We start from the raw sequence: 26,056 nt of genomic DNA, 5'->3' as shown, positions 1-26,056 counted from the left end.
CTGGTGTATGAATGTGGCGGTTCTAGATCGTGGAAAGTGAAGAAAAGAAGATAAGCAAACCAACCTTTAGCGCTCGCAGGGGTGTTTTGAGAAGATAATCTTTCCATATCATCGTCCTGTTTTAAAACAGATCGGAGTGGATGACCGTCTCCGGTCAGATTTGGTGTAGATGTAGACATATTTGATAGATATCCCCCGCTGAACGAGGAGGGGCAGAGAAGAGGTAACCACCTAGACCGCTTCCGATACTATGAGAAACAGTTAGACAAGATTGTGTTACCGCCCTTTTAGTAAGGGAGTAACTAGGTTTGTAGTATTGTAGTAGTTCATGTGAATAAGAGTAGATAGTAGAAAGGGAGATAATGGTGAAGGATTGCCTGATAAGAGTCGCAGATCCAAAAAGACAAAGATTAAAGAAAAAAGATGCATACAAAAATATTATTGTCGAATAGGGTAAGTACAATTCCTATCGGACGGTCGCTAAACTGCAATGGCGGGGGGTCCCTTGCAGGAGGTTACAGGGAATGTACCCTCGCGATAACCTTAAAAAAATTACTCGGGATAGTGTAGATGGTTGCTTTTTATTCCTAATGCGGTATACTGATATTAATTATGTCTCAAGTCTGTATTCCGACTAGAATGCGAAAGCGAAGCGATAGTGAAATGATGCATTATTACGCTATTCACGCACAAAATTCGAAGAAATGCTGTTAAAATTGAAAATCCTTATCATTAAACCAAGTTTGAAATAAATGTCGCTAAATTTTCAATAATTTTATTTGGGTTGACCTCTTAGATGTTGAGTTCAATAGCACGTGCCTTTCTCCATGACGTAAAGTATGTCACCTCGTCACCTTGAAGGCAGTGGGACTTAGGCGCCTACGCAGCTAACCTTAACTTATTATTTTCGTTTGCAAGACCAGAAATTGATGGTTTTTAATTAAACTGTAACACCTACATATGTCATAATGAGAGAGCTATATAAAAACCAATGATACTAACCCAAATACTCACCTAAACATTTTACCTTGTGTAACACTACAACTACAAAGAGACCTGAATAGATCACGATTATTAAGTATTTTATATAATCACAATAGAATAGATGAATGAAAATGAAACTGAGGACTACGATGCCTCGAATTTGGTAAATGTATTCGCATATTACATAATGTGCATGAACTATACCGCTGTTCTGGACTGTACGTAAACTACCTCAAGACTGCTTCACAGTACTACGAGAGGTAAATCATACCTGGGTAACATTATCTTCTCAAGGCACTTTGACATCGTAATTAACCCTTTAGCCCCTTACCATCCCACCCCTCCTTCTCCAACGCCCACTGCACCGCTGCTTGGACATCATCCATAATCGTCTTAGGCTTATACTTCGGATCCCCTCCCCTCTCAGGACTCCAAACTCCTGTCCTCACCAATATCGAGTCCCATGGCGTGCCAACGGGACTTTTATAGTCATTCGCGCCGCGAATATCGCTCGCTGGGTTATCCCCTACCATATACACACGGCCTAGTGGCTCCAACCCCTTCGAATCAACCCCTAATACTTTCGCGCGGTGTGAGTTCAGCACTCGTTCCGCAAAGCTGTAAGTCCTTGCATGCGGCTTCCCAATCGCTGTGCGTTGAAGCTCTGTTGTACCACCGGTGATTTCGGCCCATATACCTGCGATTGCTGCTTGGAAGGCACCTTGACCGAATCGTGGTACTGTAGTAGTGAATATCAGCAATGGCTCCCAACATAAACCCGACGTAGTTTGAGAAAAAATGGTAGGTTCCAAGATGAAAGGTAAAAAGTAGAAAGAAGCCACATACAATGATACGCCGCACTCCAAAACAAATCCGGATTACTAAAAAACAACGGCGGCTGCCCATCACCCTGCCACCCACAGTTCTCCAAGTCCGCTCTTCCATTCCTACTAGAATAAGTCCCTAATTCACCACCACGTGAGAGTAGCAAATCAGTGATGATCTGTATATCCAAAGCCCAATCCCTCGGATCATTGAACACGAAAATGGCGGATATGACTGGGTTTGGAGAAGGCAAGGGACGCGCGGTAGAAGCGTAGAGTTCCTGCATTAAGGGGTCGAAAGGCCAGATCGTGGGCTGTGCGACTAGGATATCGGCGGGTGTGATAACGTGTCGGAAACCGTAGCGCTCGGCGATGGCGCGGCAGCGCGCTGCGTCGGAACCGGTTACGAGGATGTTCTTATCGCGCAGTCCCCCCTCGTCTTCAGCGTCATCCGGGAAACGGTGCACGAGTTCCTGGAACGGTGTATGTGATTGAATGAAGTTATCCGTGGTAAGTTGAACACCGAGCTTATCGCTTAGATCCGCCACGCGGTCAGTTTCATGCTTCCCGCCGCCGTTGGTGAGTAGGATAAACGGGATATTGTGCCGCTGGAGAAACTCCAACGTGCGCGTGGCACCGGGAATCGGCTTGGCGACGTGTAGGAGTACACCATCGATGCTATAAATTTTGTAAGCACTGTACACTGGATTGCGGACTCCTCCCCTTTCCTGAGGGGGAATGTTCTACGGACTTACTCAAAAGCAAAAGCGAAGGGTGGGGGCTTTGCTTTATGACTTATGCTGTATGATCGGGAGAGCGAGATCCCGCGCCATGTGCTACACAATGGCGTCTGTACATGACCCCCAACGACGCCTCTTCTCTTTGCCAAATAGCTAATCGGACTGGATGGCGGTAATGTGTGGTGGGGCCTAACAATGCTGGCCGACACCGCGCGAGGGGCTCGAATAGCCTTCATGATGAAGGATAGAAAGAGGGAAGAAAAAAAGGGAAATATCTATCTAGATATCCACCATGTATTGACCTCCGATCATGCTTCGCCCGGACGACGGATGTCGTCGGAAGTTAGTGCTTCATTCCCTTGTTGTTGTTATTGTGGAGAGTTCCGGATTTAAGCCAAGTCAAAGTGGTTAATAATTGATAAATTGATTGACTTAATAAACTGGGTTTATGTAGGGTTCCATTTATCTGGAATCTTGGCCGGATCTTATCGGAGAATTCCAGAGCCGGTGCGACTTGATATATAAACGTAGAAAATCCAATGCTGAATATGATATCATTTTTAGAATACATGCATGATAATATCAAATAGAATAGTCACTACTCTACGTTATTTAATCAGTACTTGAGCAATTAGTAGAAGTACTATCTCTTTGTTTGGCACATTATGTGATGCCAGTATCAAGATATCTTATACGGAAGGTTGACTTTAATTCTTTATATACAATAGCCATGTCTTGTCAGTTGATACCAAGTATCAATTATAATATCACAATTCGAGTAGGAGAGTGCCAACCCGCATCATCGCATATATACACCCCAACCTCTTTTTATTCTCCTATTAGCTCAACCCCCTACTTCCTCAAAGGACCCCTCCAATCCTTCATATGATCCAGGATAACCTTCGCTGCTTGATCTGGGCTATGCTGCCGTCCCAACGCCTCCACGAAATCACCCTCCGGATCCATAAGGTAAAAGTAAATACTATGATCGACCAAATAATCCTGCCCCGGTTTCACATCACGGGGTGTACTAAAGTAAACTCGATACGCCTTACACACATCGCGAATCTGTTCATACCCTCCCGTCAACCCAATAAAACTCGGATGAAACTCCTTTAAATACGACTTCAACACCTTCGGATCATCACGCGCTGGATCGCAAGTAATAAACACAGGCGTAAGCGCATCGGGCGCTTTCTCCTGTACGAGATCGAACATACGCGCCATCTTATCGAGTTCCTCGGGACATATATCGGGACAATGTGTGAAGCCGAAGTACACCTAGCCACCACCACCACACATACAAATTAGCCTCCCACGCCAAACGCCAAACACCAAACCAGTGAGTTCGCAGGACAACTTACCAAACTATACCTCCCCTTCAAATCCTCACTACCAAACACCCTCCCCTCCTGATCCACAAGCTCAAACCTGCCCCCAACCTTCGGCTTGCCAACCCCCTTCGTCGCAGCAGCAACCCGTTTCCTCTGCATACGCTCCTTCTCGCGCTCGAAATACCACATTAACCCCCCACCCGCAATCACAAACAACAACCCCGCTTTCCATGAAAACGGACCCGTGCGGTATCGACTCCGTGCCTCCTCGACGGTTTTCGCTTTATATCTGCGTTGTTCTTTGTGGGGGCTGGCAGTATTTTGTGGAGAGGAGAGGGGGGTTATTCGTGGTCTAGAGGATGTTGTGGATGTAGATGTAGATGTAGGTGTAGATGTAGAGATGAACCGCCGACATAGCTGCTGCTGCTGCGATTGCGCGCACGATCGGGCTCGACTCTGGTTTTGTATGAGAGATCGGAGGAGAGGTTTCGGATTCGGTATTGATCGCGACATCTTGCCAATTGCCTTCAACCCCCAAGACTAAACTCGAGTTTTGTAATTCCAAGTATCTGCGATTGGATCTTTCGGAGCTAAAAATTATGATAATAGAGCTTCGATAAATGGTCAGTTTTTTTTTTTTGTTTGCTGGATAGTGCTTAGGTAAATGCGGGGAGCTCCGGCGGGTGAAAAATGTCTTGGCACACGCCACAAGGTGTGGTAGCTACAGCCACACACATATCAGAGATGGATGGGATACAAAAAATTATGTACCTAAAATAGGCGCCGAGAATCAAATGACCCTTTCATCGTAATGGATTCGCGTTCTTACATAGTGCCACTTATACACCCTTTAAAAAGAGAATCTTATTTCTTAAATCTTGCTAAACTCGAGTCCGAATACACTGTTTTAAGTCAAGTCAACCTCGTCACTTAAAGAATACAATCTGCCTTGCCATGCTTAGGAATGAGGGCGAATCGGAACAGCGAATTACATTCCTTTGTCACGATGTATTATTATAACTACAGTGCTCTGCGTACAGTTTTCCTCATCTGCGCAGAGTGTCAGAGTTGATGCAATCCTATCGCCTTATCACCATGACCTCCCCTCTCCTTCATCCAGCAAAAAAGCAAAAGACCCAAGCTCAGTTCCATTATGCACAAGTCGATCGGAAGGGGACGAGACCCAAAATGTTCATCGAATACCTCTTTGACAAGGTCGGTGGTTGAGAAAGGGAATAGGGTGTGGAGATGAGAAAACGCCCAATGCCGGATATTTTTCTTAATTTTCGGAAATGCCATCAGAATGCCCGCCCCGCCAGACCAAGTACCGCCGTTCCCTTACAATAACCTCACACCGTATCAGCGGCGCCGTGCCGAATAAAACGAAAACAATGCAGCTCATGCAGCTCCATCTATCTTTTGTCGTCAATGCCCTTGAATACGCCGTAGGAAAAAAAAGCTTCGCCCGTCTGTCCGTAGAGGGATGAAGCAAAGAGATGGATTCTCTAGGCAAAATATCGACGAATAAAGTATCACCGCCGAACTATTAGGGCACTCTTATCTCTGGGTGCCAACGATATGCAACACAACAAAACGACCCAAAGCCGTTATCCGGAGAAATTTCGTAGTCTGGATTTCAAATGTCTTTACAATAACAAAGACTCGATACTGTTGCCTCGGTCTCTAGAACCCTAAAGGGTATATCATGGTCTGAGCTTGTATGGTAGTAAGGCCGCAGAACCATTAGGGTCGGCTGACCTGACTCTGGCTTGCGCTTGTTCGGCTACGCTCCTCCTCCTCCTCAAGCACATCACTCAGACGTGTCGGGTGGTGGTGGCGAGGACCCTGGCCTAAATCATCCCAAGGTGCCGAGTATCCCGAACCGCTATAATCGGGCGCTGCAGAGTATTGCGGCTGGTGCGCACCAGCGCCGGTCGGTTGGTAGACGTTCGGCTGAGGCGGCGCTTGCGGCTGCGTTGCGGGCGTCTCGAACTCTTCTGCTGGGATGTCAGAATGATTTAAATTGTAGGATTGACCTTGGGCAGTGAAGTTTCGGGGGTCTCGAACGGGGCTGGTGGTACGATCAATAGTACCATTGATGTACTGACCTTCGCTGTAAGTTCCCTCGGAACCATAGCTTTGTTGGTGATGAACAGATGAGGGAGTCTGGAAGTCCTGTCTTCCACCCGAGGCCGGAGTAGGCTTAACTGCAGGTGCCTGTGAATATTGAGATCGAGCAGCGCTGGGCGAAGTGGGCGATTGGGCATAATCGGCAGGGTCCGTCTGGCTATAATGAGGCTCCCGCTGGGTGTTGCTGCGACCGACACCTTGAGTCATCGGGACGACTTGTACTCCACCGACTATGGTGGGCTGTCCAAGTTGTAGTGACATGGTACGATCTCGCTCCTCTTGCTCACGTCGACCAAGCTCCTCCCATGCGCGGCGGGCTTCCTCCTTGGAGATAGTTAATTCCTTGCGCAGTTCGCTTATCTGCTTCTGCATCTTGGAGGAGCCCTGCTCGCGATCGACCGCCTCACGAATCGCGTCCGCTCGGCTTCGTCGCTCTTCTTCTAGAGCTGCTTCGAGCATAGCGGTAACCTCCTGGGAACGCTCGATCTCGGCGCGGGTCTCGAAGAACCAACGTTGGAACTTGCGCTCCGATGAAGCCCGGAGGCGCTGTAGCTCGACAACGGCATGGAATAGGTTTGCGCCAGCGGAGGAAAGGTCAGTGACCTGTCGCGACAACTGTGCGGAGATAGGATCTTGGTTAATCTCTTGCGCGCTCTGTTCCAGTCTACGGATCCAGAAGCTCGTAAGGCCTTCCCAGTGGGCAGATAGAGTCTCCCAACGTTCAAAAGCATGAGGGAACGAGTTTCTTCCTCGTCCGATGGCTGTGGAAGTCTCGCCCATCTGAGGCGGAGGCTGCTGTTGAGCACCACCAGAAGGACCAGCTAATCCAGGGCCAGAAGATGAGGCGCCAGGAATTCCTTGGGTACCGGAGGTACCTCGTGCATGTCGCGCTGACGACGACGGCTGGGCTTGGCCTGTAGTAGGGATGCGGGGCTGTCCCGCTGGGCGCGCATTAGCATCTGTGGTTGCGCGACCTGATGTAGTTTGTTGCGCCGGTCTTCGTGTGTTATCGGCGCCAGCAGGAACAGTGCCGGCTCCGAAGTTGCCAGCGCCAGCAGCGGCGGAAGCAGCAGCAGCAGCAGCTCGACGTTCCGCCTCGTTACGCTCGGACTCTCTTCGCAATGCCTCTTCTTGTAGTCGCGCCTCGTTTTCAGCGTGTTCTCTCTCCGCTCGCTCCCGTTCCTGTTCTTCTCGTTGTCGGTTTCGTGCGGCTTCTCGCGCAGCTCTTTCTTGCATGATCACACGGGGACCTCTAATCCCAGAGGGAGAGCCGACAGCTGCTCGGGCCGTGGTTGGTCGCGCCGGAGAGGCGCCATTACCATTCGAGGTCGCAGGACCTCTTCCTCCCATGAGATCAGCCATTGGGGCGTATAACTCGACGGGATCGTCGGAGATTTGTTTGGGTCCGCGCAGGGTTTGCTCGAGTGCATATAATATGGCACTATGGGTTTGCTTCGAGATACGAAGGGCTGGGTGCGGCTCGGGTTTATTAGGGTCGGAAGCAGGAGGAGCTGTCCCGCGGTTGGGTGAGGCGGTACTACTAGTTGTTGTCGCTTCAGAGCCGTCGCTCAAATTCCCTTGCGAGAGTTGGCGTCTAGGTGGCTTCGGGCGTTCTCTTCGAACTTGTCGCTCGGTACCCGCTAGAACGTACTGTCCTTTAGGTCCAAGAGTGACGGTAACTCGGCCAATTGACTGTTGACGCGTTGGCTGCGGTTGCGCCTCCGGTTGAGAAATAGGAGAGGCTGAGAAGCGCGGGGTTCTTCGAAGTCTATGAATGGAGGAAGGGGTTGCTACCGATCTTCGTTCGGGCGTAGTTAATTGAGGGGATTGCTGGTGTAGCCCGCGCTGCTGCTGGCGCTGGATTGGGGTTGTAGAAAATTCGTAACGGTCGTGACGGTCGTAAGAGGGCGTAGTGGGTTTTTGTTCTGTCAACTTTGCTGTCGTTTCTCTAACCGCGCGATATGAAGTTTGAGTCGACAACTTGAGTAGCTATCACCACTTCTAGTGGTGAGACAACCCTGGAAAACAAGAAATGGTAGGTGCTAGAAGTACACCAAAAAATCGGTGACGAGCAGAATTAAAGCTTGGCTGAGACTTTGAGAGGTGTAGAAATGACAGTAAAAATGTAGATGTGGATTTGTTGCGCGTATGTACGTGAAGTAGAGGTGCAGGTATGGGTATGTTCAAGGGTTGGTGCAATTTGGTGGACGGGTATCCTCTAGTTGCGCTCAACCTCTCGAGAAAGGCGAGGGAACCAAAAGAAAGTGGAATTGATGGAGTAGGTATCTTTGGGTGAAAAGATGTAGGAAATAGTACATCTAATCAATCAAGGGAAAAAATAAAGTGGTTTGTGTTGTAATTAGATAGGGATCGTAGAACGCGGTACTGGTAAGTAAAGTAGGTGGTTGGACCAATATGCGAAATCCAGTGGCTGGTAATTTTTTGCTGGGAACTGGGAGAGAGAGAGGATGCAATCACGAAAAAAAAAAAAGCCTGGAACATTGAACCAATTCGGCTGGGTTTACCGGGGCGCAAGGACGAAGAACCGCAATTCATGAAATTGAAATATAAAAATGTTTGCGCGTGCTTATTTTGTCGTTTTTCGCGTCGCCTTTTCTTCTATCCTTCTGTGCTGTTTATCTTTTTGGTCTCGTGTCTTTTTTACCAGCGTGTCTCTTGACCTGGTGCCCGATGCACCACTTATACTACCATGCGAACCCAGCGGCGACAGCAGCGCCAGCGCTGCCTTGTCGCTGGACACAATCAGGCGCGTAGAGAATTAGAATTGAGGAAATTGAATTTTGTAAAAAGAAGCTTGTTGTTGCGATCATATTCGCATTTCAATGGCTCTTTGAACGACGGTGCCTTCTCTTTTTTTTTGCAGAGAAACAAGATGATGCTAAGATGGGAAGAAATAGGTACTGTACTTCATTGAAACTACATGGGAAGCTGGTAACCTAAGGAACATGGAAGGTACAATACGTAGGATTAATTATTACACTCTCGCACGGTCCACCTCATTCAATGAATGCGTGTGTTGAATGTTCTTACCAGATTTGCATCATTATCAGTGCCGTATTAAGAGATGGAAAGAGTGACACGGAGATTATTCTGGTACTTTAGGTAGGAGGTATCCAGTTGTTTCCTTGATATAAGGCTTCGTTATTGCTTCATACCTAAGAGATCAACATTTCTTGGTGTCAACCTTACTTGAAAGAACCAATACCCACCCGGTAACTAAAGTTAAAAGCCGGCCAACTCAGCAGTGACCTTGGGATTACATGCATCTGCTTTGATTTGCGTCGTTGCAGTTTCTACAGAGTACACGACTCTGTTGCTTGACTTATATTAGACGAACATTCTAGCAAATTACCTTATTACTCGACAAATGACTAGTCACAAACATCTAATATCTTACAATGGCACAGCCGAAGGTCCCGTTTTAGAGTCGATAAGGTTTATCGGGGCTCAACCGTCTTCTCCAATGACCAGCCTTGAGCTCGGTATCCATCCATGACTGACAGCTGTGATACTTTGATAGGGGCCAAGCTAGAGTTCCCAAGTTTCGCTTGACGCCCGCAATCATGTAGATCCGCCCAACTTTTTTTTGCTTACGCTGTTCACACCACAATCCCCCCTCCCAAAATCGCAGGTGCGAGTATTGCTGGCGCACAACGCATACCTATACACAAGGAAAATGGTGGGGGGTCGATTAAATATCTTGGAAATTGTGGCATCCATCACACAGAACACATAGAAGAAATTATAAGTAGAATAAAATAGAAAAAGGTGCTAAAAAGTGTGCGTTGGCAACTCAGTGACGAAACATTCATGATTAGCGTCATGCAGGCACTGCAGAAGGAGGGTCCACTCCTAATCCACTCCCTAAACTCTGACAGGCTCAGGGCCGTCCCAAAAAGCTGGAAGCACACCAACCCTGGAGCTCTTGTTCGCAGGGATCTTTGGAGTAGTTTATCCTAGGTTTTTCCCATTTGTCTCGGATCGTTCCTGAAGATCTAAAGGTGTTCTAAGACATGGGAACTTATTATGGGCAATTATTTATTATTTAAATTGTTTAAATCGCAATCATAAAAGCCATTAATATTGAGCCGTATAGCCGGTATGAGTGTATTTTATTAATCCTAAACAAAATCTCTTATTGCCGAATCACTTCAGGAAATGTGCGCTAACAATCAACGTTAGCTATCGCCATATCATTAATTATTAGCGCACATATCTAGCAAGGGAGGGAGCTGAAAGTCGCAGAAGCATAAAATAGTGCATAGGTGCTAATGTCTATGGGGCGCATCGATACTAAATACTATTTAGGACTTTCGAAGTAAATAAAACTTGGAATAGCGACATTTATACGAACACCTATGAGCTCATAGCCAAGAAAATCATAAAACGGCCTGGTATCCAATCCGCACCGACAGACGAAACGAACGTTAGGGAAACCACATGGGACGACCCGTCCCTCCACCTAGATTTATTCAGGTAGGTAGCTTCGAGGAATTGACCAATCAGAAGCTTTAGTCGGGCTATCAACTCTCTCTTTCGCAGCTCTATCCATGGATTGTCAAGGCGTGGCCAATAGTGGTGGGGTAGCACTCGAGGGCTCCTTTTTCGACTCGAGAAAAGTGAGTCGTCATCTGACTTCTTCGACTTCGATCTATCGAATCTCTAAGGGTTACTAATTACCTATTCGCATGTTAAGTTACCAGCTGAAGGTATATACAACTTCGGATAGTCCGACTTCTAGAACGTCATATAAGTATCCGCCTGATCGTACTAAAGTCGACTAGAAAGCTTAGCTAGTATTTTTCACGATCGCAACTAAGTGGAATAGACCTCGGCAGTACCATCTCTTTATGTGTAAGCGTGAATTATCTAAATAGGTAGGAGTTGCGCGCGCTTAGTTTGTATTCATATCCGATGCGCGACTACGTAGTTACGTGCTGAAATCAATACTACCAAAATTTAGGCATTTCCCCCTTTTATTAGTACGATGGATAGAACACGAAGTGTAAAAAATCCTCAAAATGCACATTGAAGAAACCCGAGTTAGTAATTGCAGTACGAATAGAAAACTACCTGCTATGATTTATAAGTAAGGAATAGGAATATGTGTAATTTAAATTAAAGTGTTGTCACCGCCGTTTCTTATCGTTCCTACGAGTGTGATCCTTCCTATATGCCCAATACGGTAGGAGTAGTACACGGCGTTAATGTTGTGTAAGCTAGGACAACCCTAAAAATAACCACTACATTTTCTTGTCCAACAGTTCATGATAGAGCCGTATCCAGGTCGTACCTTGTAGGAAGCATCGGTTTGCTGCCTGTGGAGTAGAAAATGCGATTTCGGTGAATCTTGATGGTCCTTCACCGTAAACACTTTCGTCCATGAGCTGCGCTTATTCTCGCGATCGGAAGTTTAGTATATTAATTGAGTGCAGGTTACCTTCACAGCATGTCGGTAGAGGTAGAAAATTCATATATCATCGTGAGTTGTCGCGGTTACATACAGCGATTGTGTCACGTCACCGGAGATAGCTATGTACATTGGAGGCGAACAGACAAATTGAAACGAATGTAAGGGTTATGGCTTCTTGTTGGGTTTTCTTTCTAATTACAAAGACATTAATGACTAGGATATATACTTGTCGTTGTGACTCTATACATAATGAAGGTGTCCGATTCCCGTCGCATCATAAGGTACGTCCGTCTCTAGTAGTCGTACCGGTAGCAGAGGTGGCCCTGAAGAGTGTTAAGGATGTCGCGGACCTTAAGGTCAGGGCACTTGGCACCGCAAATGTTACCCATGTAGACCATGGTGTCGAGGGTCAGGGGCGAGCAGTTAACGTTGTCGGCGCAACCGCTGATGGTGGTGCGTCGGCTGACGTCGTCAATCTGCCACTTGCGGAAAGCGTAGTCAACGAATAGGTGGTGCATGAAGAATGCCGGGTCACCAGGAGAGGCAATGGCATCGGCCATGATACCACCCATACCGTTGTGGCCTTGAGCGTGGAAACTGTACAAATTGTTAAAATAGGGGGCATGGTAGTCACAAATACATGTAGACTTACGTGAACTCAACGCAACTGTGGAAGTCGGGGTAAGAAGTACGCGACATGCACGTGTTCCAGGAATCGATACCGGTCTGAGCAGTAGTCTGCTCGTTAACAGCACGCTGGAGGCAGTGGGGGTTGTTGGTAGTCATGCCAGGTCCGAGACTGAGTTGCATTCCAGAGAATCGCTATCCCGATTGTTAGTTTTCTTGACTCCTAGAATAGCTCTAGGCTAGTAAGAGACTTACGCCGCTGTTGATGCAAGTAGCAGCACCATTGGTAGCACCGGGCAGGTTACCGAAGTACTGGTTGGTGAAGATGGTGGCCTGGGAGAACTTGCCGGCCCACTTCTTCTCGTCCCACCATGGGAAAGCCCTGTTGAAGCCGCATTCGTCGCGCATAACCTGTTCTAGGGCCCAGACATAGTAACGGTGCCACAGCAGGAACTTGTGAGTCTGCTGGCTGGTGCTCTTGCTGTGAATGTTGGGCGAGTACGACTGGTGTAGACGCACGAAGTCCTCGTACCGGTTCTTAGAGGGCGAGAAGTTTCCGGATGGCGGCTTATTGATCAAGCACTGGATGGCGTCCACGAAGGCCTGCTTGTCCGAGGCCGAATAATGGTCCCATTCGTAGCGAACGTTCGGGTTGGCGCAGTCGCCCGTGTCGGCAGCGGCGTTCGTGCTGGCCGTGCTAGCTGTAGCTTTCTCTTCGGCGAGCGAGAAGAGAGGTTCTCCGTCGAACGAGATGGGTAGGGCGCTGAAGTTGGTACCTAGCAAGTCCAACTTGTTGATGGCATCCTCAATCGAGATGGCATGGACACCTCCGAACTGAGACAAAGGCAGACCTTGAATCTGCGGGACGGATGGGATCGACGCGGCAGAGACCGCCGAAGCGAATAAAACGGCGGAGGCCTTCATATTAACGGTTGGGTTGGTTACCGTGTATGTATATACATATATATATACAGTCAAAAATAGGCAAACGAGCGGCAGACGATCGAAATCGTTAAGGGAACAAGAACCCAAGAAAGATCGCCATCGCGGCGCCTTACCAGGTTATATAGGCCCCTCGGTCAGCCGAACCGTTGCGGGTCCTCCTTTTGTCTTTCCAACTCCCATTGTGGAGTGGGCTGGCGTTCCCGACTACTACAACGTAGTATAAAGAATTGACCCCCGGTTCCTCTCAAATGCGGGTGTGGTCATCCGTGCACGCTCTCCTCTGCCCTAACCTATCCAGCTTCTGCCGGGCCAAGGTATTGCCCCTAGACGCTGTGTTAGGCGTCTAGCTATTGGTTAATTTAGGTAATACGACAGCCGGCCGATGACCACGAGGTATGAAAACGGCGAAAACAGCTTAGAAGCTGACGGGTTTGAATGCCGCATACGAGACTTTTGCGAGATTAAGCTATTACTATTATTGTGTGGCGCTGTTGACGGGGGGCTAGCTAGTGGTCCTTTCGTCCTTTTCGTACAGAAAAAACAGAAAAAACAAGGGGGGGACGTTAGGTTCCTAAGTCCGATCTGGGTTGTCTGGCACGATAGGTAAGCTTACCAGTACAGATTGGGGAGCTGACAGCTTGGTGACAGCGCAATACAGCACAATCCAGCCCTATTTCTGACCAATTAGACAAGCTATCGTTCGACGAACTACATGGGCCAGGCTCTGTTAGCGGCTCCGCTAGTTATGATAAAACCCGGCTTCTTTGATCATCTATACGAAGGAATAGCCTATCAGAGTCAGCTCGGTTACATATGAAGAATTCCATTGATCGTTCGAGATTTATTATGACGCTTGTATATATCTCGCAGATTAGATGAATGATCCATCACGCTATTATGTAGGGTGCATTCCGAGTAGCTTATTGTAAGCGATTGAACAGATGCGACCGTTCATCATTATAGTCACTATAGTTGTCGAGATAAGTTGTATCGTGTTGGTAGAAGCTTGTAAAAAGTGCAAGACAAGGTTAACTGAAAATAGTTCTAGTTCAGGGGCTAAGATCCAAATCTACTCAAGGTTTTGATTTCTGATACATAGGTACCTTCCTGAAATTACCACAGTTACCCCGAATGCCCCGATATTCGGGACCTGGAAGCCAGGCAGCCAACCAAAAGATAGGATTTGTCAGGGGTTATTTAACTTAAAAATCTTAACTGGGTTAACTGTGCCGTGGCCCATATTTGCACCATGTGGTATCCAAGAAAAGTGCAAGAATTCCTACCGTTCTTGCCGTGCATGAGGTGGGCTGATTCACAGAATGACATATTCGTATTCGACCGCATTTTCTTATTAGCATTGAAGGGGTCGTACCAAAGTATGTAAGCGCAAGAAGGCAATTATATAGGATATTGTCAAATGAAATACAAAAGTAGGTGTAGGCGGGTTTATGTAAGTCCAATGCGACATATGACCGAATTAATTTGTATGCGATTACGCGCGCTATTATCGACCGAGCACAAAAATCCTATCCAACATCTTGTACTTCATGTGAATTCCCAGAACGTAACTCCAAAAAGGGAATATCTACCAGATATCTATCGGATTTATGTGGCGGTGCAGGCGGACATCTGACCAATTGAGTATGCAGATGTGCATTTAATATTAAGGATATTTGCATACGTATGCGATGGATTTGGAGATGCCTTTCGCGGTATAGGGCGGGAATAAATAGGGGAACATACAGCCTTTTCTTTACAAGGAAGACGGAGAGGGATCATTCTGCCTGTATTTGCTATCGCCTATAACACATATTAGGTAAGTAAAGAGCTGATCTTGCGGATTTTAAGGACTTGGTTAATAATTACGAATTGTAAGCATCTAATAGGGATAATAGGGATGTTCTCAGTTTACTGATAGCCTATATAAGACCTGATCGTATTGTTTAAATTGACTGTAAGTCATAGGCTTTCATATTATGTGATATTCGAGCAAACACTGTAAGTATCATTTTTCTTTCTTTCATGCTTCCCCGTGTTTTGTCTCGTACAATATGAATTGAAGCAACTCGGAACGAAATCACCGAAAAACAAGCAAGAGCCTACACATCGCCATATATTCCCCGATGCTGTCTTGTAATAATAAATTTAGCATCGGCCTAGACCAGGTTGAGCCTTCGGGTATGAGTAAATATTCAAATATTGACCATTAGGCGGACAACAAATTATCAAACAACACCTCCCGAGGCTTCTTGATGTGAAGTGCCATGCAGCTAGTTATGGACACTATCCTATAACCAGTTATTTTCCTGTTGGTATTCGGCGGAAAGAGGCATAGCCCCGAGACTTTAGATATATCGAATGCATATGTTGAGAAACCGCATGGAAGGCTGCAGTAATCGGTATTCTCTTCTATTCCTCGATACCGGATAGCCAACCGATCAATCAGGATCGATTCCGGAAGGTTGGAGGCGTGGACCCCTATGGACCCTACAGAACGCCATTGCCGATCCACGACATGGAATTGTAATGGTATTTCGTGAATTTACGCGTTCTATAGTCGGAATTCAAAGACGAAGAGATGGGAAAACCCCGAAACTCCTCACCACATTTGTGGGGTGGTACGGGGAAGAGGTTGACTCAAGTATCTTTGATATCTTTCTCTTATATCACCTCTCATATCTCGATATCATCCCTCAAATTACGTACCGAATGGCAATGCAAACGACTCTAGACTCGATAAATTTGTACACCATGATAGTATTCGTGCATTAGGAGACATGCAAGATAATCTACTTCGAGGTTAGGCCAACTTTGATTGAGATGGATTTGTGTAAATGCATGCATAAAGTGTAGACTAAAGCATCTGCAGGTTCTCCGAGTACACAGTTTGAATAGATATCGGGGATGTTCCGACCTTCAGTGGGTTTCAGCCACTGTGGATAGATTTGCCGTGCGGGCGCAGGCTTTTTTAACTTTCATGGTTTTCAACAAGTGGCAGAGTGGATGCAGCAATGAATGTAGGAGGCCGGCGCGGATGGGAAAGCAGGGGGGTGGCACCGGAGGCCGAACTCTTTCAGCTTCCCGTGTCTCTTCCCCACCTCTTCCTCTTTTTCTTCCTCCACACCACCATCATCGCGGCATTCTCCCTTTCTCAGTTATCAATTATTCAACACTTATTATGTGTTACCAACATAAGTGAAATACCATTTTCTAGACATTCAATTACGCACATATCCGTATGAAAACTGATATCAATTTTTCTCCTCTTCAACAATATACGCGGTTGATTTAAGAGACGCGTCTACTCCTAATTGTTTCACGGGATTATGCCGACTATTCCGCTGCAAGATGCTTAATGCAGGTTGAGGCGTTCGTTTTTTTTTTCTTTACTCCCAAACCCGAGACATAAGACGCGATGTACAATCAGAGTATGCGAACTGATTGCTCAATCTTGTAAAAGCCTAAGTTAGGTACATAATGGGGACGAAAGACCCGAACTATTGGACGATCGGCGAGACCTAATACCGCAATACTGTCGATCTCCCGGAGCCTCACGAAAAAAAAAAAAAATACAAAGAGAGAAAACAAAAAGGAGGAAGGACACATATCTACCAAGTATTATTAATTCCTACCAACCCTTTAACTCGGAGAACCCAACTACAATCATCTCCTTATATGAGGGAGCTCGATGCCTCTAGGAGGTAATGACGTCGATGCCGTGATCGTGTCTCGGCGTATGGTTTGGTAGACCCACGGACAATACCTCCGTAACATGTACCTTGGGATGGGCGGTGGATTTTTTGCGGCTTTTCACTAGCTGAAAAAACAGCGGCACTAAAGTCAGCACCAACGCAACCACAATTTGAAAAATTTAGGTCAATACCCGCCGCTCGCTAGATATTGACAAAATTGAGGCGGGAACGGCTTATAAGCCAATCAGTCAATTTGGCTATGCTACCGTATTAATGGCTTCTACATGCAAAGTCCAAGTTTGGCCATGCAGGGAGGATCGAAGGAAGTGCAAGCGCGTTTCCGAGCAAGCAGAATCGGCAATACTTACACTCCCTACGCGTCTCCCTTCTCTTTCTGGCCTATCTGATCCGTCACTTTTGAGGTCTGAGCTGCATAGTAGTTCTGCTACAGAGCTCGATGAAAGGCCCGAGTTCCCTCGTGGGGATTGGAATGGTAGCACCCGATACATTCTTTCCGCCATTCGGGAGAGTTCCCTACCTTTTTTTGTGCTCTCCCTCCTGCTGTTTGTCCACCCATCCTAGGTAACTTGAGGTGTGACTTGGAAGGATGTGGCTCCCCTCCTCTTTGAGTGCTAACAGCCATGTATTGCCTCCTATTCGACCACTTCCATGCAACTTTGGGACTTTGTGGAAGAGGCGAAAGGCAATATGCATAAGTCTATCTATCTATCTATCTATTTCCCTATCTACTTCTTAATACATAAGTATTTGCTTTCTTTTTGATTCCCCGCCACCAACTTACGGATGTGGGACCATTTTCATATCTGATCAATACTACAACACTTACAATCCCCAATCCCGATACCCTACCGTTTGCTCGCTCTTCCATGTACCAAGTTCCAAGGTTGTTGGTTTTTCTTTATCCTGTTATGCCTGTATGTCTAATCGCATTCCGCCTTCCCCAGTCCGTGACGTAAGGTGCCGTACGATTGGAACAGCATGAATAAGACCCCCATATGCAAGACGGATCTCACACACAAGGTATTTGAAGTCTCCCTTGCCTGTTATGCATTCTGCACTCTGCACAAACAATCCCACTTGTCTCCTAGGTGCAGCAGCTTAGTTTAAGACGCGAGCCAAGGAGCGTACACTGCCCAGGTGCCTTACTATGTCAATCGTTGATAAATAAGGTATCCCTATCGACCATAAGCGTTGTGGATTGATTCACATTCTGGTCTCCTTACTAGCTTGTAGCTTTTTCCTTATCCTTATTGTATTATTTACTTTACTCCAGTCCTCGACCGCCCGGATCTACAAACTAGGGCTTTATTCTTTCGGCCCGTGCTGTCTTGGGAGGACACCAACTCCCCCTCGACATACTCTATAAACTCTGCGTATCCGTCGTAAGGACTCAGAGTTGGCCTTCGATCTTGATCGATTTCTCAGATTCATCGTGATCATGGAGTTCGCCAACCACTTGTATCAAGAGGAGGCTATCATGGACGGGGGGAAGCTCTCGCCAGACGTCATCGCACCCAGGAAGTCCAGCCTCGCCAATAACTTCTCCTACCCTAGGCCAGAGCCAGAAAGACAACTACGTCGTCATGAATCAAGTGAGAGCCGATCATCGTTGACGTCCGATGGCTCTATGCCGGGTATGACAGACTCATCCGACTCGGAAACATCTTTCGAAGAAGACATCAACTATAACACATCGGCTAGCGAACTATGGGACAGTTTTTGGCCGGATAACACCACAACTCCTGGGGAGCAGTACCCTGTGCTCCTACGAGCATCACAAGCACCTAATTATTTCACTAAAAGCTTCCCGAAGCACCAGTCGCAAGAGACGGATGACACGATTACAATATCAAAAATCGAGCTAGATTCTAAACTCACTGCGGGTTCATCATGTGGGACCTTGGTACCTCAACCATCGCCTCCGCGCCCGGCGACGAGGAACGGCCCGCCTACCTACTCTGTCTACCCTAAGCTGGAACCTCCTAAGTTGCATCGAGTCCCTCTTCCACCACGAACATCGTCACTGCTTCCAGCACCGGTCTCACCACCCCGGCGCCAAGTAGTCAAGCCGGCCAAGTCGAGCGCTCAGCTTAGACAGAGCAAGTCATCTCACAGCCTTAAACGCAACGCCATGTCTTCGGTTGCCAAGATTCCTATGCCCCCGATGACATCCAACTCAGTGCCCGTGTCACCCGCCTACCCTCCACCCCCACCACCTAGGGCTCTCCGCTCTACTTCTTCGGCTATCAATCTGCGCGATAAGAAAAGCTCACCCAACCAAAATCAACACAACACAGCAGTGCCTCTGTCGCCACTCAGCACTATGATTGCAACTCCACTACCAGAACCCCGATCGTCTTCGCGACCCGAGTTTGAACGCTATGTATCAGTTTTTGAGATCGATTCAGATCACGAGTCACATGTGGGAAGTAGTAGCTTCACTAAACGTATTGCACGTGGTTTCCACAAGAAAAGCGCGAGCGAGAAGCGGAGTGGCAACGACCGACGCGGAAGTGAGGACTCCAACGCCCATGATTCAGAAAAGGAGAAGGAGAAGGAGAGTCCAAGTCGCAAACGTGGTGGTAGCTTAGGTCGAATCCTCGGACTCAGAAGTCGATAAGCGTTGATCTAATCAACGCCACCACTGTCACAATTTTTAATGATTTTTTTCCACGTCATTCACTTTATTGAAGTTTATTCGGGGATAGTCTGTCCGCATTTTACAACTCTTGTACGAAGACACTTTTGTACGAGCTGGTTACGCGTCGATTTTTTCCTATGTTACGGTTGCATTTCCTGGTCGGCACGGCTGGCACGAGATCGGTTCATGAGGCGAACAACGGATGATGAGAAAAAGGTGCTACGACCGACACAGCAATAAGGGTACGATACTGGTGACTACGAATCTGATACGCTACTACGTGTAGATAGAACATACAACTCGCTCAGGCGAGAGGGGCGCAAAAAGGGGAAAGACTAAAATGGGGTTTGTAAGATCCATTAATGTTACCAACGTCGGTATGATTTGACGACGACGAGAGGAAGTATGGCGGCGGGCAACCGCAGCGCTTCAACGACGAGCATCGAGCTCAGTCCAATCTGTTTGTTTGTTTACTTATTTTTTCTCTACAATGAGACTCGGGATGTCTCTGGTTGTTTATTGGGTCTGTTATTACTCTGTGTACAATACTGCTATCTATTTTTTACCATAGCAGAGACCGATATCTGAAACATAAGCTAGTTAGCTACATTACATATAAACGAACATACATAATTTGTCTATGATCTATTCCATCTTAATATCCTCTGTTTCGACTGCACGTGTCTGCTAAGAAGTATCCGCATATAGCACTGCTATAGTCTACGTTATACCAAGTAGTTTGAAGATATCATGAGCAAGTTATTTCTTTTCTACACGAAGCTTCTCCTCTATCATACATCATATTCAGACAGCATCGAATATCGCAATTACCTATGCATAGTCCTCTAAGTCTATCGTAAACACCATGCGTAATGAAACACTCCGCCTCGCATCAATACGCAGGTCTACGATCCAAACCTCCCCACTCCGTCCAGCTAAGAAAACAATGGATATCCACCTAACTGCATACCCAGCTCGATGGATAGATAAGTGTAGCAGCTAACATTAATAATACAATAATACATAACCCTACCTAAATATGGAATTTTTGGAATATTTCCCCACATTCTTGATCGCAGATCGATGCATCGATCGGGAAAGCGACCGAACCGTTGGAATCTATTAGCGTTAGACCGGCCTAGAATTGTCTCCCTTCGTAGCCTTCTACTTACCAAAATAACTCCTAGTCAAAAATTTTTCCTTACCTACGTTCCTACACACCGGGCCTACTTACAGAAAATTCTCCCTGTGCTAGGACTTTTAAAAATTACTTGGAATTCAAGAGCCGCCGACAAACGACGTACGCTCGGGCCCATGGTTCGTCGCTCTCTGGTCCGGTCTAGGAGATCAGGTACCTAGAATATCGAATATCTCCCTACCCAGCCGTTCAGGCACATACTATCGGTGTGGTTGAAGAAGCGGTAGTTCACACCGATACCATCGGCATACCGACTATCAACTCTCCAACTAGCCACTCCTATACCGCCACAGTTACCCAAGTCTAAATACCTAAACTAGTCCGTTACCAACAGAAAGGTAACCACGGGAATTGCACCGATAGCTTCGACCCCTGGCCCTAAGTTATAGTCAGTCCACTTCTGAATCTATTGTTTAGTATCCGGCTAAATCTGTATTTGGGTACCTCACCGCTTTTGAGTCAAGCTGAGTTTCCACACAACTAGTATACTGCCATATCGTTACTTACCTAGGTAAAGACGTATGATCATTGCTATTGAGACTTACGCAGCTGCTAAACTAGCTGGTTGGTTGATCTAGACTCGACCCTCGAGTCTGATCTCGAGTGCCGATATAACCGTTTAACCTAACAATGGCGAGTCCGTGTGCGGCCCCCTTGAAGCGGCATAACTCGACTGCACCTATGTCGCCGTCTAATCTCATGCAGTACGGTATTCACTAATTCACCAATGAAGAAAATCAAAACAGTTTTTAACCCCCAATCAAAACTCCCATACTCAATTCTCAATAGTCGCCTACTATGCAATCTCTATAAAGATAATGGCAAAAATAAAGGTATCGCTCCAAAATAGCAAAAGGTATCAACCTCGCTTTTCATAAGAATCATAGCTTTTTTCGACCCTTTTCGAGGGTCTCGTAACCTTCATCGCAATCAATCTGTTGCTGTCGCGCATTTCGCTCATTTGCGCGCCCAATGACTATAAACCGTATTCCATATACCATAAACCGTTACCATGAACCCATAACCATGAACCATAAACACCATAACTTCCATAATATCTCGTGGAGATCGTACTTGTACATCTACTTCGTAGTTCATCAATCTGTTGCAATCGCTCGATATGCAAAACTCGCTCAAACCAAAAACCAAAAATAAGGTAAAAAATACAATAACAAGAAGTAAAAATAAATATCAATATATAAAGCCCAACCTAACGGTTGAGAAACGGGCCGTTGCCGCGAGACAAAGGCAGGGAAATTAGCTGGCCTCTAGCCCTCTTGTCATACGTCCGGAGTTTCTTGGGGTTGACCGTGTACTTGCTGTAGCGCTTGACTCCGAGCTGCTGATCGTTGTTTCGTCCGGCGTTGAATGCCCACCTGCCCTGTCTGTGCCAATCTTTGCCAGTATCTAGCCTATTGGCCAGATCCTTAGATTCTAACATTAGGTGCAGGTCGAACGCCTGGTCTGAACGTAGTTGCTCGTCGTGGCAAAAGCTAATGATTTCAGCTAGACAGGTCACTGCGTGAGGTAGACGGAATTGTTGTCTATTGGGTACCAAGCAGATGATACCGGCGACGTATAGAAACAGGAGGGTGAGAATGATGGCGAAGGCGGGGAAGTTCGGATACATGCGCACAACCCCAGAGGGAGGAGTCAATGCGAGAAATAATCCGCCACCCAAGACTGGTATAAGTGCGAATAATGGGGCAAGAAGAGACACGAAGGCCACCCTCCAGTGTTTGTTCCCCAAAGCCCTGAATGTGGATTCGAAAGGTAGGCAAGTCGCATAGTCCAGAAGGAGCGAGGTCTCCGCTCGTGAACCTTCTGCACGCGCAAGCTCGCCCCAAGGGGTGAGAATGCGTAGCGTTAGATCTAGAGGTTGGAACAGGAGGAATAGTATCATGCCGATTAGCGAAGGGATGAACGAATAGAGGAAGTCGGCGGCTGAGAAAGCACCTGGCGCGGGAGCAGCGCTCAATAGAGGGAGGAAACCATTGCGCAGATCTGTGGAACGAAGAAAGGAGACGACGATCAAAGCAATTAGGAGGATGGAAGACGCTACTGCGAATAGAGCGATTTGGCTATCCCGGAGACACCAGGGGAGATAACGGGAGCGAACGCGAGGACCTCCGGTCTGTTGGCCTGCTTCCAGTGATACTCCTTGCTGTTGATTCGCCCATTGCGGGTTACCCGTCTTCTCAGTTGCGAGATTTTCTTCGCCAGTAGGTACTCCGATGCCGTACCACGTTCCGATCTCCGGTGCTTCGGGGGCGAACCAGAATCCGAGCCTCTCAGCACTGCTTGCGAGTTTCTCCTTCATACTTCTCCGTGTTCCTGCTGTCTCAAGTCCACGGTATTGCGCCACGGAGTTACTCTGTGATACCAAGAAAATGATATCCGCCACAGTCCGAATGCCCCATTTTTGCATCATCCCGGTTCTTCGTTGACGCCAATAGACGTAAATCACAACTAATGCCGACATAAACGACACATAAAGTGCCACCAACGTCCACGCCACACCCTGAACAGTTGCCCAGGTCCAGTTTCCGTCCACTAAAATGACAGTAAACAGACTGCTTTGCAATGGTATCGTGAAATTCAAAAGCCAAACATTGAGTATGGGTATCCAGATATTCCAGGTGCCAATAAGCTCTGGCCAAAGAAACGATTTTGGGTATAAGGGCAAAAACACAGCATTGCGTCGCTCGTTACGATCTTCTGAAGCCATTCGCGAAAATGGCAAAACCCAAAACGCCGCGGAAATGATACATTGCGCATATATCAAAATGATAATCGCCAATAATTGTGGTAACATGCGGAAAACAAAGTACTGACCACCATAAATCGTACCAGCATAAGGCGTTAAACCGTTGTGGCCCATGGAGTAGACAGCGGAAAATATCAGGGCCACAACCATCAATAAACATAACGTCGCTAAAAGCAATAATGATTGGGAACGTAAAACCCAAGGCTTCAACGTAAGAGGCGCCTCCGAATTCAAGGCCTTCCCGCGATTATGTAGGCCCATTTCAGGGTCTATGACGAGATCTGACCGTGTTTGCCAATGATGCATAGCCCTGGGTATGTTGGGTTGGGTCTGTATCCGAGGTGGCTGTCCCCGCTCATTGTATAGTTCATCCTGTCCAGATGGACCATCCTCTTGAAGATCAACTGCAGGTACAGCAGTAACCAGGCCCGAGTTCCAAGGATCTTCCACAAATTGCCTTGTTCCCTCTCGACGCAGCCGTCGCCTTTGCTGAAGTTCTTCCTCGGCGGTAGAGGCTGAAGGTGAAGCGATGGGACCAGGAGGCGGCGCCATAGGCCAATTCCGGGGGACATTGTCGTTCCTAAATGTCTCGGGCGGCATAAACGACGAGTGCGTTCTGAGTGGACTCGGCACGGTCGTAGGCGTGAAGTGGTACGCAGGTTGGTAAGATGATTCGCTATCGGATTCGGGGTATCCTGATAGTCCTCGACCATCATCGCGAACTTGGGTCATAGCATCTAGAGCATACCGAATGTAAGGCCCATCGTCAACGCCGGGAGTCACGACTCCTGCAGCTCTTGCCAAATCATCCTTGAAATCCCTCGATTGCGAGGGATCTCGTAATACAGCCATGAGTGGGAATTGGGATTGGTCGAAGCGTACTCCGGGACTTGGGGCTATCGCACGACCAACATTCTCACTTGGTGGAGGCCGGTTACCGAAAAGTCTGTCCGGACCGTAGATTTCTGATTCGGATGGTATTGAAGGCGGCGTAGGAGCTGGGGGAGGTGTCGGCGCATAAGGTACGACGGTTGATTGGGGAGAGGGAGATGGAATTTGCTGATAAGTCCTTGAATTAGACTCGGACTCGGACTCGGATGACGGCGGTTGGTTGTGAAGGATGGTAACTTGGGACGCCGTTGTGGTAGTATTGGTGGATGGAGGATTTATGATTGGACGAGAAGTGTTTGCTGTGTATATCGGATTTGGCCCTAAGAAAAACTAATGTGAGCTAGAGATCGTAATGAATACAGCTGAATAGTTGCACATACGATTTGGTTCGACGTAGTCTGAGTCGAAGTTGTGAGAGCTCATCCTTCGTTTCGTTAGGCTGTCGTACTAAGGTGAGCGGCCACAATCCACTTGGATAACGATGGCCAATTAATTGAAAGTAACGATTAAATTTTTTTCTTGATTGCAAACATTAGGTAGGAAGGAGAGCTGCATGAGAAGAGAGATAGAGAATGAAATATGGTTGGAGGCTGGTTATTGGTGGTGCATAATGAGAGGCTGGCTTCGCGAGGTTGGGCTGCCCAACCACCGAAAACCCGCAAACCTGCAACCCATCACCGACAATACTCCCATCATAAAAGTTGAAACTGTAGCTCCGTCTTAGGAAAGACATGGGGCTACGTGTACGAGATGAACTCTCACCTTTAATTACCTACCCTTTTTGTTTTATATTTCCCATGATGATTTACACTTTGACGATGCAACTGATGATGCCCAATTGTATTTAAATTGGTGAAGGATTTGAGTAAGTCGAGGGGCAGCACTAGTACCCAGAGAGCGGGAAGGGTGGAGATGAGTGGAGCTTGGGCCATCTCAAGGGCTACAAATATTATGGACCCTTCTTTCCGACTCTTAGTGTGTGGGTCGCTTACATAATACGGATTTATCTCTTCTGTTATAAAGCAATCTGCAATTCGCATCTCAACCTTAAATCTTCACCCTTTTAATGTTAAAACTCATAGAAATGCTCTGCTATATGTACTGACCTGGTTTCATGCCATCTCTCAACTCTTTGTACAATCAATGGGAAAAACACATTCGAAATCAAAGATACGCTTAATCCCGAGCTCAATTGAACGAAGCGCACTGTCTCTTGAATAGCACACGGGCTACTATAACTCCGAGTACAATCTGCCCTCGCTATCAATTGGATCTGGGCTTCGACTCGTAATTGTCTTCATTCAGTTCCAGCTCTTAGTAAAAAGGCTCGAAAAATACTTCCGAATTAATAATTCAAACGATACTTGTTGAATATCGCGGCTATCTCATCGCGTTCTAGCTGTTTAGAGACCTCCATGGAATGACAGATTTCAAGGCGAAGTTCTCATCATGGCTGCTAATGTGTAGCTAAATCGTGAAATACAAGACAAGCGTTCGATTAGGCTACATAAATTCGACAACGCAATCTGCGACCAACTAGACATCTGCTCTTCGACATGAGCTCCTATTTTTATAACCTACGAGGTCTACGGCGAAAGACTCGAATGACTTATATGCTAGTTGTTATCTTGAGTTACCTCTTTGTGAATAAGAAACTCCGACCGAAAGGGAGACACAGTTCGCTAGAGGTCGAGTTCATTCCGTCTCAACATAAAACCGTACAGCGAGGGAAGCCTTAGATCATCCCTAGCAAGTTGCGCTCGGAAGACGGCACTCTGAATCCGCCCTGTGAAATCTGAAGCTATGCAAGATAATTTTACAGTACTAC

At 47.0% G+C, this 26,056-nt stretch overlaps 6 protein-coding genes across 6 annotated transcripts; 1 reads left to right on the top strand and 5 right to left on the bottom strand.

Moving 5' to 3' along the window:
- Positions 1 to 1,116: 1,116 nt before the first annotated feature.
- F4822DRAFT_389028 (putative HAD superfamily hydrolase) lies at positions 1,117 to 3,093 on the bottom strand. Its single transcript, XM_051456944.1, has 3 exons — positions 2,564 to 3,093; positions 1,831 to 2,486; positions 1,117 to 1,723 (listed from the first exon to the last, which is right to left on the bottom strand). Exons 1-3 carry the CDS (start codon positions 2,782 to 2,784, stop codon positions 1,296 to 1,298), a joined length of 1,305 nt encoding a protein of 434 aa, XP_051317731.1. The 5' UTR covers positions 2,785 to 3,093; the 3' UTR covers positions 1,117 to 1,295.
- F4822DRAFT_389026 (SCO1 protein) lies at positions 3,089 to 4,681 on the bottom strand. Its single transcript, XM_051456943.1, has 2 exons — positions 3,913 to 4,681; positions 3,089 to 3,829 (listed from the first exon to the last, which is right to left on the bottom strand). The coding sequence occupies exons 1-2, from the start codon at positions 4,393 to 4,395 to the stop codon at positions 3,401 to 3,403; spliced, it is 912 nt and encodes a 303-aa protein (XP_051317730.1). The 5' UTR covers positions 4,396 to 4,681; the 3' UTR covers positions 3,089 to 3,400.
- Positions 4,682 to 5,403: 722 nt separating this feature from the next.
- F4822DRAFT_110303 (uncharacterized protein) lies at positions 5,404 to 7,854 on the bottom strand. The gene is made up of 2 exons (XM_051452454.1): positions 5,991 to 7,854; positions 5,404 to 5,879 (listed from the first exon to the last, which is right to left on the bottom strand). The coding sequence occupies exons 1-2, from the start codon at positions 7,372 to 7,374 to the stop codon at positions 5,626 to 5,628; spliced, it is 1,638 nt and encodes a 545-aa protein (XP_051317729.1). The 5' UTR covers positions 7,375 to 7,854; the 3' UTR covers positions 5,404 to 5,625.
- Positions 7,855 to 11,106: 3,252 nt separating this feature from the next.
- On the bottom strand, positions 11,107 to 13,198 carry F4822DRAFT_110268 (Di-copper centre-containing protein). The gene is made up of 3 exons (XM_051452453.1): positions 12,329 to 13,198; positions 12,099 to 12,268; positions 11,107 to 12,043 (listed from the first exon to the last, which is right to left on the bottom strand). Exons 1-3 carry the CDS (start codon positions 12,995 to 12,997, stop codon positions 11,740 to 11,742), a joined length of 1,143 nt encoding a protein of 380 aa, XP_051317728.1. The 5' UTR covers positions 12,998 to 13,198; the 3' UTR covers positions 11,107 to 11,739.
- Positions 13,199 to 17,482: 4,284 nt separating this feature from the next.
- Positions 17,483 to 19,564, top strand: F4822DRAFT_110246 (uncharacterized protein). Its single transcript, XM_051452452.1, has 2 exons — positions 17,483 to 17,751; positions 17,965 to 19,564. Exon 2 carries the CDS (start codon positions 18,170 to 18,172, stop codon positions 19,349 to 19,351), a length of 1,182 nt encoding a protein of 393 aa, XP_051317727.1. The 5' UTR covers positions 17,483 to 17,751; positions 17,965 to 18,169; the 3' UTR covers positions 19,352 to 19,564.
- A 1,760-nt stretch (positions 19,565 to 21,324) lies between these two features.
- Positions 21,325 to 24,906, bottom strand: F4822DRAFT_389018 (uncharacterized protein). The gene is made up of 2 exons (XM_051456942.1): positions 24,609 to 24,906; positions 21,325 to 24,548 (listed from the first exon to the last, which is right to left on the bottom strand). The coding sequence occupies exons 1-2, from the start codon at positions 24,649 to 24,651 to the stop codon at positions 21,781 to 21,783; spliced, it is 2,811 nt and encodes a 936-aa protein (XP_051317726.1). The 5' UTR covers positions 24,652 to 24,906; the 3' UTR covers positions 21,325 to 21,780.
- Positions 24,907 to 26,056: the final 1,150 nt, after the last annotated feature.

The sequence above is a fragment of the Hypoxylon trugodes genome, assembly GCF_022578975.1.
Source record: "Hypoxylon trugodes strain CBS 135444 unplaced genomic scaffold F4822scaffold_2, whole genome shotgun sequence".
Classification (NCBI taxonomy): Eukaryota; Fungi; Ascomycota; class Sordariomycetes; order Xylariales; family Hypoxylaceae; genus Hypoxylon; species Hypoxylon trugodes.
Note: the sequence above shows the minus strand (reverse complement) of the source record. Positions and strands in the feature narration are given on the sequence as shown.